The sequence below is a fragment of the Myripristis murdjan genome, chromosome 23 (assembly GCF_902150065.1).
Source record: "Myripristis murdjan chromosome 23, fMyrMur1.1, whole genome shotgun sequence".
NCBI lineage: Eukaryota > Metazoa > Chordata > Actinopteri > Holocentriformes > Holocentridae > Myripristis > Myripristis murdjan.
The window spans coordinates 6,727,424-6,745,485 of record NC_044002.1 but is presented as its reverse complement, the minus strand read 5'-3'; the positions used below and the strand labels follow the sequence as shown (position 1 = coordinate 6,745,485).

At 42.9% G+C, this 18,062-nt stretch overlaps 1 protein-coding gene across 1 annotated transcript in view; it reads left to right on the top strand.

The window, feature by feature from the left end:
* Positions 1 to 18,062, top strand: part of btbd11a (BTB (POZ) domain containing 11a) — a 140,250-nt gene that overhangs the window by 98,605 nt on the left and 23,583 nt on the right. The window contains exon 3 of the mRNA XM_030045748.1: positions 15,467 to 15,674. Within this exon, the coding sequence (XP_029901608.1) occupies positions 15,467 to 15,674 (208 nt within the window). The remainder of the gene's footprint in view (positions 1 to 15,466; positions 15,675 to 18,062) is intronic.

Here is an 18,062-nt window from a genome sequence, read left to right as displayed (position 1 = left end):
TGGCTGAATGGACAAAGAAAAGACCACCACCTACAGAAAGTCTTAATCAATAGAAAATCCAAGGACAAAGACATCACAGTGCTGGACCCTGTTTGATTCAAATGTGATCTGTGGGGAGTGCAGTGCAGAAACACCGCAGCAATGAGCACACGGCAGAGATGGAGACAAAATAAAATCAAATAAAAATAGCAGAACTCGGACATTTTCTCTTTAAACAGAGCTAAAAAGGATGCAAGATGCATGAGACATGAAAAGCTTATTTAAATGCTGAAAAGGCTGCAGCCAGTCCTGAGTGCATTACAATTATCCCTCACAGTCTTGCAGAGTGGTCCAGCGTGCGGTTGTACTTTATTGCAGTGTTTAACAAAACAGACAAGAGCATCTCCAGAATTATGGACCTTTGTGGGTAAATATCAGAGTTGTTGACAGGCCATTATTACTGGGATCTGGCGAGAGGAATTTTTTTGTTTTATCCGCTGAATGCATTATTTGGGTGTACTTTATGATGAACACAATGACAAAAGTCTCATTAGTTTCAACGCGGACAGCTCATTATAATCACTCAACATCAGAAAGTGAACCTCACTTGAATGATGGCAGCGGTAATCTTTGAGACTATGACAAAACCATAAAGTGAGTAGAAGTTGTGAGGAAAAATACAGGCTGTGTTGGAAATAGGTTGGAAATGTAGGCATAGGTTTCAGGATGGGGGAGCTGGTGGGGGGTGGGGGGCATCAACCCATTCTTGGTAGGAAGCACATTTTTTTTTTCATGTCCTATCAGTTTTTCTGAGAATTCTCCCTAAAGAGCACAAATTACAGCCAAGGATAAGAGAAGATATCTAAGTCCATCTCCTAAAGTAGCTGATGGAATTGCCAATGAGTATTTTAAAGCACCTCTCCTGAGTCTGTGTTTGAACCTTGTCCCGAGTATGGAAGACATTCTCCTCACGCATACGGTTCATCCGGGCGAGCGCAGCAGCACCTGGCCGCCGAGTGACTCCTGATTGATGCGGCGTGCGTTTGACTCCCAGCAGCGCCCTGCCTCACCTCCAGGGTCGGCCAGATGAGCGCTGCCAGAGGTAGACATGTGGCCCGTAAGATGATCTCCGCCGAGTGCTCGCAGTCATTCGGTGGACTTCAGTGATTCTGCGACACGCTCCCCTCCTCATGTCGTGTTACATGAGCAGACTGTGTTGAGTGTTGTTGTGTAATCTACGCTACGTGAGTCACCGAGGCGCATGAGTGTGTCTGTTTATCAAGTGTAAGAAGATTGCATTAAAGGTGCTACGTGTAGCATGTTGCACCATCTGCCATTGTTAACAACCCTGACAGGTCTAGCTCCCGGAAGTGCCCTCCTCCTGTTCTGTGTCGTAAAGCGGGCCGCCTTCGAGCCATAAAGCAGTCCAGCAGATTTCCCCCTAAAAGCCAAGCTGGTGACACACAGTTTAAAAAGCAACGGCTGGCAGAGAGTCTTCTCAGGGGTGATCGTGTTTACACAGATGTTTCAAAGTTAATGTGGTGATGATTGATGGCGTTTAATATCTCAAAAGAGACCTGGAACGACTCAAGTCCTCACTGATAGATGGAAAGCTCACAAACAGAGCGAAATGATACAACAGACACAGATCGATCACGATATAAACACGGGAAGCGGCGTTTTCTTTAATTATAAGAGCATATCTCTGCTTGTATTGGTGGCTAGACGCCGTGTCCCCACATAAACCGGCAGATATCTGTCTCATATCAAGATATAACGTGTGCAAATTGCAAACAATTTTAAGTTATTAGCTGAATAATTGAACAATAGATAAGATAACTGAAAAGTAAACTGGCCATGCAGTGCCAGTTGTCGGGGCAATTTCACACCCGACTTGTTCAATAATTAACGGATAATAAAAGAGGCTGTTAAAGAATAACATTCATCCTTATATCAATAATTTCATTCCCTTGAGGTGGAATAACAAGTCTTATATTTCTGAGGTCAACATTATCCTGTTATGCTCTCTGATTTCTCGTCTTTGTCCTTGCCAGCAGAACAGATTGCCAGTGGCAGATCTTTGCAGTTTGCCTCAGCTCCCATGACGCCCTCTCGTGAAGAATAACTCCGGAATCTCCCTCTGTTTTCTTCCTCGACGTTGTGTGTGGCGCGCCTGTGGAATCCATAGGCGGTGTGTGTGTGTGTCGGAGCGGGGCTGTCGGTGGCTGACATATTGTGACCAGGTGTGACAGAGAGAGAGAGGATGTTCATCTGTCAGCGGAGTCAGTGCCTGTGGGTTGCCGTGGTCAGGGTGCAGCCACTAGGCAAATAAACGGTGTAATGTAATACACTGCAGGCATTTAACAATGGGGCCCACCATTCCTAAGGCTGGGTGTGCCTCCACCACAGAGGGTGGCGAGTATCCAGAGCCATGCACACATTGTCGACTTAGAATGGAGCAAGTGGTCTTAGCCGGGTGTTTAATTTGTACCTTTGCATCTGAGCGACCAAATCCATCCTTATCAGCTGGACTTGTTAGACTGTTGCCATGATAAGTCGCTGTAACGCTCATCGCAGGTTGCTTGCTGTCGGCTTTCAGGCAGCTCCGGCCCTCTTCGTATATTCCCCGGCTGACAATAGTCATTGAAAAATGAGTCATCACTTCTTCTACTGTGCATAGGTGGAGGAAAGTGCTTATTCTTCAGGGCTGAGTGGGTTTCATAAATAGAGGAATCCCTCTTCCCAACAAAGCTGCTGGAGTTGTGTGCTAGTTTAAAAGGGTACAGAAAATTGCACAGCGCCAGTGTGCGATGTTAGGTCTCTTTTTTGAGGCAGTGATTCAGCTTAGTGAATGCCTGACTAAATATGACTGAGGACTGTGTGCATGTGAGTGTAAGGGTGTCTGAGTGTGTGTGTGTGTGAGAGAGAGAGAGAGAGAGAGACAGAGAAAGAGAGCATGCACACGTGAATATTCTACAAATGTCTATACATGAATAGGCATTTTTTATTCAAGGATATTGAAGATCAGAGCCTTTCTGTTTCTTTCCGCCGACCTACATTTTGGAATGAACGACCTGGTTTTATTCTTTTCACCATTTTCAAAACATGTGACTCACTACTAAGTTCACATCATCTCAGTTCCATTATCCCACACTCACGCAGCGGGCACACGACAAAGGAGATTCATGGCGAGGTGTTACATTTCATCTTGAGACCATCCATGCCTGTTCTCATTTTTCATAATATTACAGTTAAAATACTTTTTTTTTTTTCCCCCATTTTGTCATGCATCATCTCTCACCTTCTCCTTATCCCTCCCTCTCTTCAGACAGTAGCTGACCCAATTCAGAGCAGAGATGAAGAAAAAAAAAAAAAAGAATGAGTCATTCATCGTCATTTTCTCATAAGATTATAAAAGCTCATAAGAGGCTCCATCCTGTCGGTGAAGGTGTACGGCGGTCTGAGTCAGGGTTGCACCCCCCACTCTTTGAACCACCGGACACCCGTTTGACCACTTCAGCCGCTGCAGATAACGTCACGCTCATGTCCTTTTCACCGTGTCTCTAATGGACATGTCAAGGTGGAGCCGTCTCTTAATCTGCCGGTAAAGGTTCTCCCTGTCATTTTTCTCTTTTTCACTTCACTTTCTGACACATTTCCCATCCTCTCAGACATCCACAGTGCCCTTCAGTGCCTCTCCCCCTCATGTCCGTCCACCAGTCATCCCAACTTCGAGACACCGCAGTGAAAATTGTCATCCGGGCTCCGCTGAGGACAGCTGGGCACATTCAGTCACTGTAGCATGGAGCGGCCATTTTCCTTATCTGTCTTCCAACACCTTTAGGAGGATAGCAAGGGCACGCCGACACAAACAGCCCTCCCTCCCCAGTTCCTCACCTCCACCTACTTCCAACCACATACACACACACACACACACACACGCCATATACTTGCCACCCCTCTGTCTCACACAAAGGACACACGCTGGAAAATCTTGTAGGCTGTTGCCGCATGCTGCAGTAATTACCTGAGGCTGAGATTCATTATTGTATAATGGCTTAACGTCCCTCGGTACCTGGCATAGGATCCGGCTCGCTCTATGGAGCTCAGCGCTTGGAAAAAAGGTTAGAACGGTGCTGAAAAAGCTGCGGCTGTGTGGATCTGTGCAGAGGAAGTACCCCAAGCAGTCCCCCCCCCCCCAAAGGAAGATGTAAGACCTCATTTTCTAGGCTGCCTCGTCCAAACACCAGGCAGTATGTCCTCCATGACACAAGGAACATTTGTCGTAATGGCCCCCATGCAATTTCAAAGCCAAACAACACAAGGGCAGAACATGGATTCCTAGAGGTTTAAGGGACCAGAAAATATTTTGAGTCATCATGAGGGGCCGCAATGCATATTCAAAGCCACACCCAACCTAGTACCCACTCTCTGTCTCTCCACCAGACTATGTCTTTTTGGCTTTTCCTAGCTCCATCTCCGCTTGGTGAGATGCATCAAGAGATTTTTTTGAAATTCCTTTGAAAAGGCTCTGCTGCTTACTTACTTTTCTTTTAAGATGCTTAATGATGGCAAGTCTTGCAGCACCGCTTTATTTTTCACATTTGTCATCGTGGGTGCTGTTATAGCGCCGGTTATAGTCTTTCATCACTGTTGCAGTCTGCAAACACACCAAACATCGTGATCCACCTTAAACTCTGCAAACAGGTAGTCGGTCTCCCGTTTGTGTTGAAACACACAGTCCCATTATCAATTTCTCTTTTGCTCATGGCGTCTTTGGCTCTCTACATCACCAGGTGGTGGGCGATGCAGCGCTATGACCTCCAACCTTGGCTGACAACACGTAGGTAGTAATGTTACATAAGCACCCGCTGGTTGAGACTGACCTACATGCAGCGCCATCAACCTACATGGCTCCCCGCTCGTCGCCAAAATGGATGCAGCCGCCATTAAAGTAAATGAGAGTCAAAGTCAATCATTTCTGTTCAAATTTTGAATTTCAAACAACATTATAGACCAGGGGTTTCCAGCGGGTGGTCCATGAGGGTCATGCAGGTGGTCCCAAAGGTTTAAGGTTTAAGGTTATCTCTGTTGTCCCATGAGGGGAAGTTTGTTTTGCAGGGTTCTCATTGAAACAAAATACAAAAGGACAGCATCAGTGACAGCATCAACACAATAAATCACAGAAACAGTGCAAAGAAATGGAAATTCATACCAAATACAAATGTGCAAGAATGCCATTAAGCATATCAATGACATTCGGGATAAAGGATGCATGGTGTCCTTTTAGTCCCACAAACAGGTGCCTAACCTTGCATTCAGTGATGGAGTTTGAATACTGGAAACATTGAAAAAAAAACAAAAAAAAAAACACATTTCCCTTTATTACTTCTTGTTTAGGAATAAACAAATTCATTCAAATTCAAATATATGAAATTTAGAAAGCCAAGGTGACAGTTACAAATATACCAGCTCACTGACTAGCATCTAAAAAGAAGGTAATTATTCCACTAAAAAAAAAAAAAAAAAAAAAAAAAGCCTTTTTGCAAGTTTCGGTGAAAAGTGAAAGCATGTTATTGGCTGGGGAGTTGGGTTAGATGTTGGAGGGGCCTCCTGCTACACTGTTAGCCCCATTTAACCTATCTATTATGATAAATTACCAATAAATCACCTGTAGGATTGGACTCGAGTGACTTATATATTGTAGTTATAGCAGGAGACTGTTGGGGGGAACGCTGTGTTTCAGTCAGGTGGGAAGATTGTGACTCCACTTAACCTTGAGGTGAAATATCCAATCGGGGACTTGTGTTTATGTAAATGATGCCGCTCTCTCTCTCTCCCTCTCTCTTTTTAGTCCCAAGTTTTAAAAAAAAGAACAGCACACTCAAATACTTGGTGCAAAAGTGGTATTAGACAACTTAAAGAGCATTCTCCACAAGGACACAAGTATTAACTTCTTGGCATGCTTGCATTTGATAATCACCAACTTGCTGTTACATGGAGATTAAGGAGGGATTAGTTTGCTCCCTGTTCATGTGTAAGGTCACTGGCCCTTGTTTAAGTCTCTTGTCGATGGTTAGATGTGATCGCGCTGTGGCTACGTCGCCGCCGAGTCCCAGTGATGGATTCTAATTAAAGCGTATCGAATGAATTGCACTTCCGAGGGCCGAATGCGTGTGTGCACATGCCTGTATCAGCATGTGTAAGCATTCAAGTGTGTGGCACCTCTCCTGAGAGGTACAACACCCACAGGCAGATGTTCCTCATTAATAATTATTACCCATCAGCCTGACATCTGAGAGTTGATGATACTGTAGCCTGCCCCTCTTAGCTCCTCGACTACTACTTTAGTGACTTGGGGACGGGCTGAGTTTAACAGTGCTTAATGCTTAGAGTCCACTTCACGCTCTCTTTGAAATTCTACTGCAGCAAGATGGACATCCCCCCACCGCAGATCTAAATTGTGTGCCTGTTGTAAACCGCACACAGAGATAATACAGACTCACTAATTGAGTGTTTTGGAGGGAGCCCAGAAGGCTAATGGAAGTTTGGGGTAATAAGGCGGCGAATTGAACAGGCCGCTCCGAGTTCTCACCTCGCTGTTTTCTAAAAAAGACATGGCAGCCGGTTCGGAGACAAATACCGGCAGCTGTTTGCAGCCTTGCTTTGATGAAAGGGGAACTTCACAGAAGTGCCTAATAGCTGTTGGCATTTTGAGTGAGTTTCTATCATCAAGAACTGTATTATTCTCCCATTTTATACACGGCTGATTTATTTTTCCCTCTCGTAGTCGTCTAACAAGGCACCTCCAACTTGCTTTTTATTTACCCACAGTCACAGAGCGCTCTGCAGCCGTGAACTGCAGAGTTGCAGGATTACAAGGCCATTTTCGAGGGCTTACAGTGCAGTTTGTCTTCAGTGACTGTCACGCTATGAAAGATTTGTGAAGGGTTGCAGCAGTTATTGTTAATATTTATGTGTGAAAATATATACAGTAACAGCCTGTTTAGGTGTAACATAACTTTACAGCCCACATATAGTTGTACCTTGGTTCCTCAAATAGTGGGCCGTCAAGTATAATTTTTTTTCCTGCTGGTTTAGCCCATTGTTGATTTTCTTTTTTTTTTTTTTGCACAGTCTGCCATGAAGAGTGGCGATGAAAGAGCCTTTGTTCATAACTTAATACAAAATTAAAAATGAATTGTTTTGACCCGTCGTCGTCTGGATGCTGAATTCTTATGTGAACATTTCTGCGAATGGCATGAAGGAGGACCAAGGACAGGAGACAGTTTGGATGAAAAGAGTAGCTTTGATGAAATCCATTTTGAAATAGTTATCTTAAACAGTGTACGCCTGTAACACATTTTTGAATTTCTTATCACTAAGTAAGTCTTTTATTTCTTTCTATCTTTCTTTCTGTCAGTTTTTCAGGATCCCTCCTGTTCTGACTCAATGCGTGTATGCTTGCATATGGGTTGTGCATGATGGACTATATGAAAATGATAATTTAAACTTTGAAATTGCTTTGATATGCACATGAAGTGACAGCACTGATTACTACTCCTGTCATCCCATGCACATAAGAATACACTTATGACAAAAGTAACCCACAAATGAAACTATCCATGCTATATGATCATTTCTTTGATACTGTATCTATAGTTGAGGTATTTCTGTTACATATTGCCAACAGTTGGTAATCAAGCTTACATAGAACAAACTTATTGTAATTATATACTAAGTATACATTCTGAGAGTGTTTCTCCAAATGTACACAGAGGAGCCATTAAAGACTCTAGAAGGACCATTAGACAGAATAAAGTGGCATCCATTTAGAAGTCCCCTCCTGTGAGTTGCAGAAAAGATGATGATAATAGTGTGAGAGAGATTGTATGTTTAATCTCCTGCTCCATTTCCACTGACTGAAAAAATGTGGGGGAAAAAAAAAAAAAAAAAAAAAAAACGAGATAGGATGATGAGGCAAAATGAAGCCATGGTTCAGAAATCTCTTTAGACAGAGTGAAGTCATTATCAAAAAAAGGGTTTTCTTGTAATTTTCCACTGTTTCATAATGTTGCTGTTAATGAACAATCCCAGGGATGCCTGGGACTTTAACAAATGAACCGTCCCGGCTTGTTTCAGTACACTGGGCTGCGCCAATACAGCCTAGTGTCGTTTCACTGACAGCTCATCAGTTCAGGAGTGCTCTGGACTTGAGGAGAAAGGGCCTTTTGTGGGACATTGTACTGACCAGTGTCAATGAATCATGATGGACACCGCAGCACCGACACCAGCAGCTATCATGCAGGAATAGCAACTTGCAACACCTTGCATCATGGACACTTCAGTGTTCATCTGTAGTCAAAAGGGCACCCAGGAACAGTCTGCGATAAAAAAAAAAAAAAAAAAATGTCCCTGGACGTTTGACTCAGGTTGGCCCATCACGACCCACGCAGAGCTCCTCCAACCCATACCTGCCCTGCGCGACACACACGTCTACAAAACAAAGCATCACTGAGAGATAGACTCTTTTTATAGGCTTTTTAAAATTAATTTTGCATTTTAGATATGGCATATTAATTTCTCATTTTAAACTCGACCTTTAAATGAATTGTTCTCTATCCCATCAACCACGGATTCTAAAAAAGAAGTTGTCATGCTGCCTTCAAGTGCTCCTTGTCAGCACCTACTTCCAGAAATACTTTGTGATGCAGAATGGAAATTGCACATCAGATATGTAATCTGTGTTTTAATGGGTTTATTAGCCCAGTTGCTTTTTATGTGTGTGCAATTTAAAATGTGAACAAAGACTGAAAATAGAAAACACTGCAGTTTATTTGCATAAAACGGCAAGCAATAATCACTTTAACATAAATTCTTGGCATGGCTTCCATGCTCTCTGTCATATTTCCCAGACTCCCAGTCATATTGACTGCTTTGTTGGGTTGTTCATGTGCACTCACCATGTAATTGCAATACTTTAAGCAGCACTTGAAGGCAGCACAATAACAAGAACACAAAGTGGCAGCTTTATGCTGCGGCACATTAATGTTAGCATAACTGGTACTGATTTCTAATGCTACCAAACCAATGAATCAATTTGTGGTGTTTGGTTGCATCTTCCTCAAGGGACTTTGTTCTCTCTGTGTTGTCAGCCCCGCCTTGGCAGTTTTTGGTCTGCTGCTTTGTTGTGTTAATTTGCTACATAACTCTATCGTGACGGATACGCAACACAATGAATGTGTCAGTGTGAGCTTGGCATATGAAAGATAGAGTGGAAGATGGACCAGTGATGCATTTACGACCAAGCCTCCCTCTCCCTCTCTGTGGAGCTGGCTTGCAAGGGCCAGACAGACGGCCAGGGATTTTTCCTCTTTTTAATCTTTTTGTTTTGAACTCGGCGCTGGTCCACAGGTTGACTCCCAGACACTCCCCAGATGTCAGCATGTGGAGTGATAAAGCGTGGTTTCTGACAATGAAAGTAAAATCAACTGAGCCGGGAGTTTTTATACATTTTTGACAACAGTTTCTGCTACATCATCTGTATAATGATCCCCAATCTATTCAAACACAGCTGCTTAACCTTGACCTTGCTTCATTTTCTCACCCGGTGATGCCTCGTATAACATATTGAATGTGTCTACTGGTGATTAATTTCCTCATGATCAGCAGTCGTAAATGTATCTGCTAGTCCTCTGTTGATGATGACATGACTTGTAATTGACTGTGATTAATAGTTGCCAGGGAATTGCTAATGTGGCCCCAAGGCAGGGCTTCCAGTCGGTCATATTACCAAGTGATGATTAAATGTCCTCCATTCAGCCCCCAGGGAGCCATAGACAATGACATTGTGTCAGGGGACGACGGAGGAATCTTCCATCTCCGTCCTCCACAAGGGGACCCAGCAGTTTTTTGTTTCTGAGATAATCTTGGGTCACATTTGATGAGCAGTTGGCTCGGTGCGCCTCACCTCCTCCAGAAGTCAGCTCGCCCATTTTTGCTACTTCGGTTACAGATCCTCGTGCCGGCGATTGTCTCATTTCCTGGCGCTTTCCGCTAAAAAAACACTCAAATCACATCTAGTCAGCTGTCTCTTCAATTTGTTACAATGCATTTCACGGTGTGATATTTTTTTTTTCATAGCAAGCTTTCATAGAATATGCTTACATGCCCAGAGGAAATGTAACTGTAATGAGATTAAAGCTGCACTCGGTGAGATTCTGTCTGTTTTAGCGGTCGACAAAACAAAGTGGAGCTGCAACAAATAAAAGCATCCCACCCCCTTTAACTGAGGCCCCTGCCGCAATCTAAGAGGAAAAATGGAGATAAGAAGAGTGTGCAGTTTACCGACATCACTTGGATCCAGAAGTTTCACAGTTCAAACAGTGACTTCCTGCAGCTTTGAGACGTTAAATCAAATAAGGCATGTGAACACCGCTCTGGTGTCTGACGCCTGATAATCACAGTAGCATATGTGGCATAAACCAAATCTGTTCATATTAATAGGGACTAGTTGGAACAAATTACACTTCTGATTAAGTATTAGTGAAACTGCTAAATCGCACTGTAGTCTCACTCGGACTGTTTGCATTATTGTGTGAGTATTGATGTGGCCGTGCTCAAATGTTTAATTGTTTTACACAATGCATTATAAGACTTGTAATTTGTTCTAAAAAAAACCCGTGGAGTGTTTTTTTCTGCCCATGTGCTGCAGGAAAAACTTGTCAAAAGTAAATTACGTCCCCCCTCAAAGTGAACGCAGTGTTAGAGGTTCAATAACTCAAACCACATTCCCTGAGGTTTCTGTTAATGAGAACATAATTACATTGTGCCTTTATTGTACCTGTTGCCGGCATTACATTTATGGATTGTGAAGGACTGTATGTAATAACAGGAATTATGTCCTAAACAGATGCTGTACCCGAGCCTCGCTCGCTGGTATCAGCTAAAAATCACAACCACCAGCCTTTATGTCCAAACTATTCAGAGTTATTGAAGAGAAACAGCAGCTCAGGCCAGTTTTACCGCTCAAGTGCCTCGCCTGTTTCACCGAGGCAACAGGTTTTTCCATCTTCGGCCTTCGTGCCTTGTTAAAGGTGCACTGTGGAAAAGTGAGTGTTGCACTGGAAACATTTTCATCTCAACAAGCCATTTAGTTACATATTCGGTCTTAAAATCTTATTCTCTCTTAAAACAAGGTAAAAAAAAAAAAAAAAAATCTGCCAGTTGGATGAGGTAATCCCACTTGTTTCCAATGCAGTTTCACTTGATTTAAGAATTTTTCTGCAAACAAGTACAAATATGTGGAAACAAGGTAGACTAAGGCAGTTCAGCCCACTACAATTAAAAAAAAAATGTTGTTTATCTCAACCCACTGGCAGATTTATTACCTTGTTCGAAGAAAAACAAGATTTTAACCCTGAGTATGAGACTAAATGGCTTGTCAAGATTGAGATTTTTTGCAGTATGATTGTGGTGAGGATTGTTTAAGAGTGACAAAAAATATGGGATAAGCACAAAATCCCCGCCATAACATTTTGTGCTTATTCCACCGTTTTTTTTGTCAGTCGAGTCTAAAGCGCTGTCTCTTCAGTGCAGTTTTACATAGAGCACCTTCAAGTGGATAAGTGTGTGTGAAACCATCCAACCCTCAACTTGACCACCATTGATACTTCAAGTTAATTCACCCAGGGGACGTGCAAGAGAAGGGAAAGGCAGGGAAAGCACTGATTCCCTAACTGCTGTATGACAGAATTTTAATGCTGTGACATTTTATTGTAGTGAGGAGCGCAGTGCTCTGTGCTGTGTCACCATTTTTACACTGGGAACCAGGGAACAAAGTTTTGCTCTGTAATGAGTCCCTGCAAGAGGAGAGGGCTAGGCTGAGGGGAAGAGAGACACTAAGTCATCCCCTATGATTAATTCAAATGAGATGAAGCATGAACCCCATGGCAGCGCTGCCTGGATAATTACAGTAAAGGAGACGGGCGCAAATGTTGTCCTGCTGACAACGCCAAAGTCGCCAGAACAATTAACGAAGGACAGGGAAGCCTGATTATCTATCGCTATACACCCGCTCGAGCTCTCAGGGGGGAAAGTAAGACAAAGTAACGCGTGACCTTTGTGACCTTTTGCCTGCTCGCTGCCTCTGTTGTTTCAAAGCCAGCCTCGCTCGCTTGTCCTGGTAAAAACCTAGAAGGTGGTCTATTATTAATGCACATTGTGTGTTTTGGGTTCTGTACTTGCCTTGCTGTGGAGCACCAGGGGGACGGCTGTCAGTTTTTTGAGTTATTACTTCTCTGTTGTATCTGTTTTATGGGCTGCTTATATTGCATGCTACTGAGCAGGCTGTTTTATAATGTAAATCCATGCCTCACTCCTCTGTATTTATCTGCTTAATCTTTATTAATTCCTTTCCTCTCGCTATCCGAGCCAACAGTACACAGCGTCAACATAAACCAAGTTGCATGGGAACTTCCTGGGTACCTGGAGTGGAAAAGGTTTTGAGGTTTCGAGCCAAGTGCTACTGACTGCCAAATATGCATGGCAGGCAGACTGCAAGCTACAGTGGAGTGCGGCACATCCAAGTAGGCACTCCGGGAAGCCTGCTCCCATATCAAATTTGTACTTATAGTTGCGAAACGTAATGCAATGCCATTTCACACTGGATTTGGATGAAGTGAGTGAAACGGTAGGCAGAGTTCATGTGACTGAGACCGGAAATTGAAACGGCGCTATGGTTGCGGAGAGACGTTTGGTTCCTGACTCATGCAAGACGTTTTGAGCTTTTAAGTTTTGAGAAACACTGATCTGATCGATAACACTGCCCGCAGCCCCGGACATTAGTGGCTCTCTGTGGAGGTCCAACAAAGACCTCATGCCACTTTTTTTTTTGAAGAACTAGTTCAAAATTAGGCACTTGCTCCGAGCCAGCCCTCCAATCAGCTTGGAGGAAAACGGGTTACCTTAACCATAACCAAACTGTTTACTTTGTGCGAATCTAACCCTAACCTATTTAAGTTGACCATTAACTTAAACTAGTGGGTTTCTAAAAGGGGCTCTCAGGGGTCTTCAGCACATGGAGGAATAGATTCATTTTCTGGAATTTAATTCACTAGGAATTGGAATGTGAGTGGTTCTTTTAACATTATGTTTTAATCTCACCACTTTCAATATATTTTGACATGACATATCAGGGTCTCTAGGGCTAAATAACTTCAAATGAGAGGGTTTAATAAAGGTTAGCTTGAGGATCTGGAACATGAGAATCCCTGTCTTAATCTATACCCTTAACCTCAACATAAGTTGTATTGATCAATTATGCTGCTGCCCATGTGCAGTGTGAATCAAATGCGTACGTGCACACCCCCCTCAGTGTGACGGCTGGTGCAGTCATGCTTTGCTCAGACACTATGGTGACAATAATGTCAACTAAGTGGCCGTGCCTGGCTAGCTGTGATTAACCAATATGCCACAACTAAAGATGGGAGACATGCCACCACATTCTCAATCAGTTCATGACTTGCCTTCTTTTTATTTACTCAATTTTTTTTTTCTCAATAACAGTTTTTCAAGCTCCTGGGAGCTGGGGTGCAAACTTTGCTGTGAGCTGCGTGTGCTGTTTATGTCTGACTGTTTGTGAACTCATGCAGGGGCCTTTAGTCAGACAGATGGAGAACCTAGGGCGTCGACTCACTGTGTCATCCTGTCTCAGAGATGAGGTTTCGAGACAGGCCAAGTTTCCTCATCCCGGATATTTTTGGCATGAACAATCAACTGAGTTCAGAGGAGTGTTGCACTGTGATGTGTTTACTGCTGCATTTCTACTCAGTGTTGCTGGCTTTAAACACTGACACATATTGTTATATTCTCATATTACTGAGGCATTCATGTTTCTATGCGTGTGAGTGTGTGTATGTGAATGCTCTCTGTGGGTGTGTACACGCATACAGGTAGCAAGCACAAACTCAAGCAAAAACATGGCTTTAGCACTCAGGATTCAAAAAATAGTGTACTCTCCTCTGCAAGTTTTCCGAAGCCTGCAGCCCCCAGCGTGTCAATAAGTCAAATAAATAATTAGATCGATAGGCGTATTAGTTTTTTTCTGAGAAATCGACCCTGCAGGCCCAGACTGCAGTATTTTCTTTCTGAGAACGGCATCGTTACTCTAAAATGCATCATTAATGACCGCATCAATAAGCTCTTGTAAAGCTGCCAAATCTTAGATCAAGGAATTATTGCTTTTCTAAATGTCAGCACTAAATATGTGGCCCCAGCTAGAGATTGAATTTCATACCTCCTTTAGGGGTTAACAATTATAAATGTAAAAGCTCTCCCCCTGTTCCTGCTGAATACAGAGGAGGTTTTGAACTAAAGGCCACAGATTTCATTTATCATGCATGTTACCAGAAAATTGAACTGTCCAGAGAAAACTTTGTGGCATGTATAGCAATTTTTCAGGTTTGCATTTCATTCATGTATTTAATTATGTATGTATTTATTTATCTATTCTTTTTTTGTGGGGGTGGCTGGGGGGGATTTTCACATATCTCTAGACTTTCTGAAAAACATGTATCATTTTCTCAGGTGTGACTAGAGGAGATTAAACCCACGTTTTGCTTTACTTGACATGACGACACTTATTTTAGGCATCCATAAGGGTTACCGTGCTGGCCAATTCAAACTTTGACATATAAAAGTTTGATAAAAGTCCGCCCCAAACACACACACACACACACACACACACACACACACGCACATGCATACACACACACATCCTGTGCATATTTCATGCACCTATCCTCTCCATGCCTACAGCCACACCTTCCTTTCCAAAGGCAGGAGGACCAAAATGATTAAAAATGCAAAGATTTTAGTACAACTTCATTTTACATTTTGTGTGTATGTGTGTGTGTGTGTGTGTGTGTGTGTGTGTGTGTGTGTGTGTGTGTGTGTGTGTGTGTGTGTGTGTGTGTGTGTAGGCTGATCATCATAAGCAAAAAGTGCTAGGCGGAGATATGAGGAAAAATAAGAGCCATGGCTAAAATAAGGATTGGAATAAGAGCTCAGACAAAGTGAATTACTGAAAGAGGCCCAATGTGTGTAAGGTTGATTTCATTTTAAGGCAGCAATTTCCCACACAGCAAGGATTGTGTGGGCTTGTGTATGACTAACTGTCCTCTGAGGAGGTGCGTGAATGAGGAATCATTTCAATGAGGGAGTGAGACTCGGCTTAATCACGGAAGTGCTGGAGAGTACTCTTGTCAAAGCCATGACATATGAAATGGATGTGGGCTCTGAGAGTGACACGTAGGAAGCTATAATGGCTAATAGATCCCTGCTCTGTGTAGTATACACTATGTTTTAGTGTATGTATCGCTCATGAATTCCTATTTGTGTCACAATAGACCCTGTACCTGCATCACATCATATGGCAAATCCAACCAGTGTTCCCTGCTCTCATATATACCATCCCCCCCGCCTCCAGGTGACTTGGTATCTCGAGCCATGCACCACCTCCAGCCGCTGCACATCCGGAACCCCAGCAACGGGACACCAGTCCACCAGAAGACCAACACCTCAGTGCACTGGGAGCCTGAGGCCCTCTACACCCTCTGCTACTTCATGCACTGCCCACAGATGGAATGGGAGAACCCAAATGTTGAACCCTCCAAAGTCACCCTGCACACTGAGAGGTGAGTCAACACTTCTCGCCAGCACTGGAAATAATAGACATTCTGTAGCAGGGTGTAATGTTTTGAATCACCAGATACAGGCTGCAGAGAGGAATTTTGCAAACATTTCTCTTTGGCAGAGCTACTCTGGAGGAATGAAAAAAAAAAAAAAATCATGTTGCTTGAGTTGAATTTCTGCAGCCAAGAGCCTGAGACCACAATTTTTCTGGCTAACTTAGATGGGAGTTTATCGATATTCCCAGGGTCCTGTCTTCCCAGGGTCCTAAGTTCTCAAGGTCCTATGTTCCCCATTTCAAAACTTCGCAAACACACATTTACTCTAACCCTTAAATTAATTTTAACCCTAACCCTAACCCACATAGGACCCTGGGAACAAAGGGCATTGGGAACATAGGACCCTTTATCATATTCCCGTCATATACCGTAGAAATCTGGGGAACACAGGAGTGCCTCCAGTAAAGGCCTCGGTTGTGAAGCCTAACACTCCTGCTACTAAGTGAAAAAAATGCAGTTTAACCAAACTAAGGTTGCGTCTCAAACCGCACCCTTGTTCAGGAGTGACTCAGCATGTAATGAAGTGGCAGTCACTGTTTTGACTACCAAGTTGATGAACACTGGAGACACGAGTGATTCACCAACACGCAATACGAATCCATGCTAAAGTCACACCTGGCAGTGGTGATCAACACACTAATGGTCGCACATGATAATTTACACTAACATGGTGGTTTATAGTGGGATTTTCAATGCCCGTCCCACTGTCATATTTCATATTACTTTCATATTACATGTGGTACCAAAGCAAATCAGAGTCAGAATCAGTTAGAAATACTCGCATGTGTTCAAATTCTCATAAGAAGACTATATTATAAGCATACATGAAATTATCAGCCATAGAAAAATATCTGCATTAGAAATTTAGGAAAAAAGTATATGCATAATGTATAAACATGTGCATTACTCCTATTTGTGGAGAAATCCGAGTTATAAAAATGCATGTTCAATAAGTGCATTGTGCATAACTATTTCCATTAATCCCACAAAATATTACAGCAATAAATGCAGAAATAAGAATTTTAGCTTATGTAAAAAGTATACCTATATGCACCATATATATAAATACAAGGGTATTGCAGCGTTGAATTATTGTAAAGTTCTGCAGATAAATATTATTGCACCAGTGAAATAGTTAAATAAACAGTTAGACAGCGCCAAGTTATGCAGTCAATCTGGAATGCTGTTGCTGTGGTGAAACGTCCTGTCCCTCCTTTAAACATTCCTTGGATAAATTGCGGTACTTAAGTCCCACCCACTGAGCTTTAAATCAGCCAATGAGAATATGCTGCCCTGAGAGCAAGTTCTGGCTCTGAGAAAATGTTTGTATAAGTAAAACTGCAATCTGCCCAAACGTCAGTCATCCAACTTTCTGGCACAATGAGCACGCAGAAAAACCATTACATTCAATAAGAGCACGATTTCCAAATGTGCCCACTCTCTCCTGATAAATCTACGCTCAAGTATCCTCTCTAATCGAATTGCCACTGTCAGCCTGTGACACCCCATCACTAGAATAATTTCAGCTGTCTAAAGGTTAGTGCAGACCTTCTACTTTTCTTTCAAAAGTTTTTCAGAGCCACCAGCGAGCCCATAAGATGCTGCGTGAGCTGGTCAGTCCTGACACTTCCCTAGGCATGGAGCAGATTGATTGGAAGCTGTGGGACTTTGTAGACGGATGGACAGATATTCCAACATCTTTCCCCACTCTGAAGAGATAAAACGCCATCCTGACGACCCTGGGGAGCAAAAGGAATGTCAGACAGAGTGACATGTCAGCGGGCTCTCCAGTCCCTAGAGAACAAATGCTCTATTTAGCATTCTGCTGAAAGGTTGAAGAAAAGTAGACTGAATAACAGAGTGGGATGAGAGGGAGATAGCATACGATTACATGAGATACACTGTCCTTTAGGGTTGTTTCATGAAACTCAAGATAAGCCTCCGACTGAAATTACAGAATGGGAAAAAAAACAAAAAAAAACATGGAACTCACTTCTCCACCTAATTACCTGAGCTTTAAATAACTTGTTTTTGAAGTTGAATACTTTCATTTCTCCCTCTCCAAATTTTAAAGTTTTGCAGGAAGACGAAGAATGAGCAAGCAACACCTCATGGTTCGCAGCGTAAAGTCAAAGAACATGTGGCTTCTTTAAAGACTCAATTGTTTGACCCAGATATTTACTCCTGAGGAGGAATTTTCACACTGGCAGATCTGTGCTGGCTGTCGCTGCAGGCCCACCGCCTTTATCGATGGATAACATTACCGACAGTGTTTTCATTCCGGGCTGGGCCTCTTTCTCTCGCAAGCCTAGAATGGTAAATATGTCTTTACAG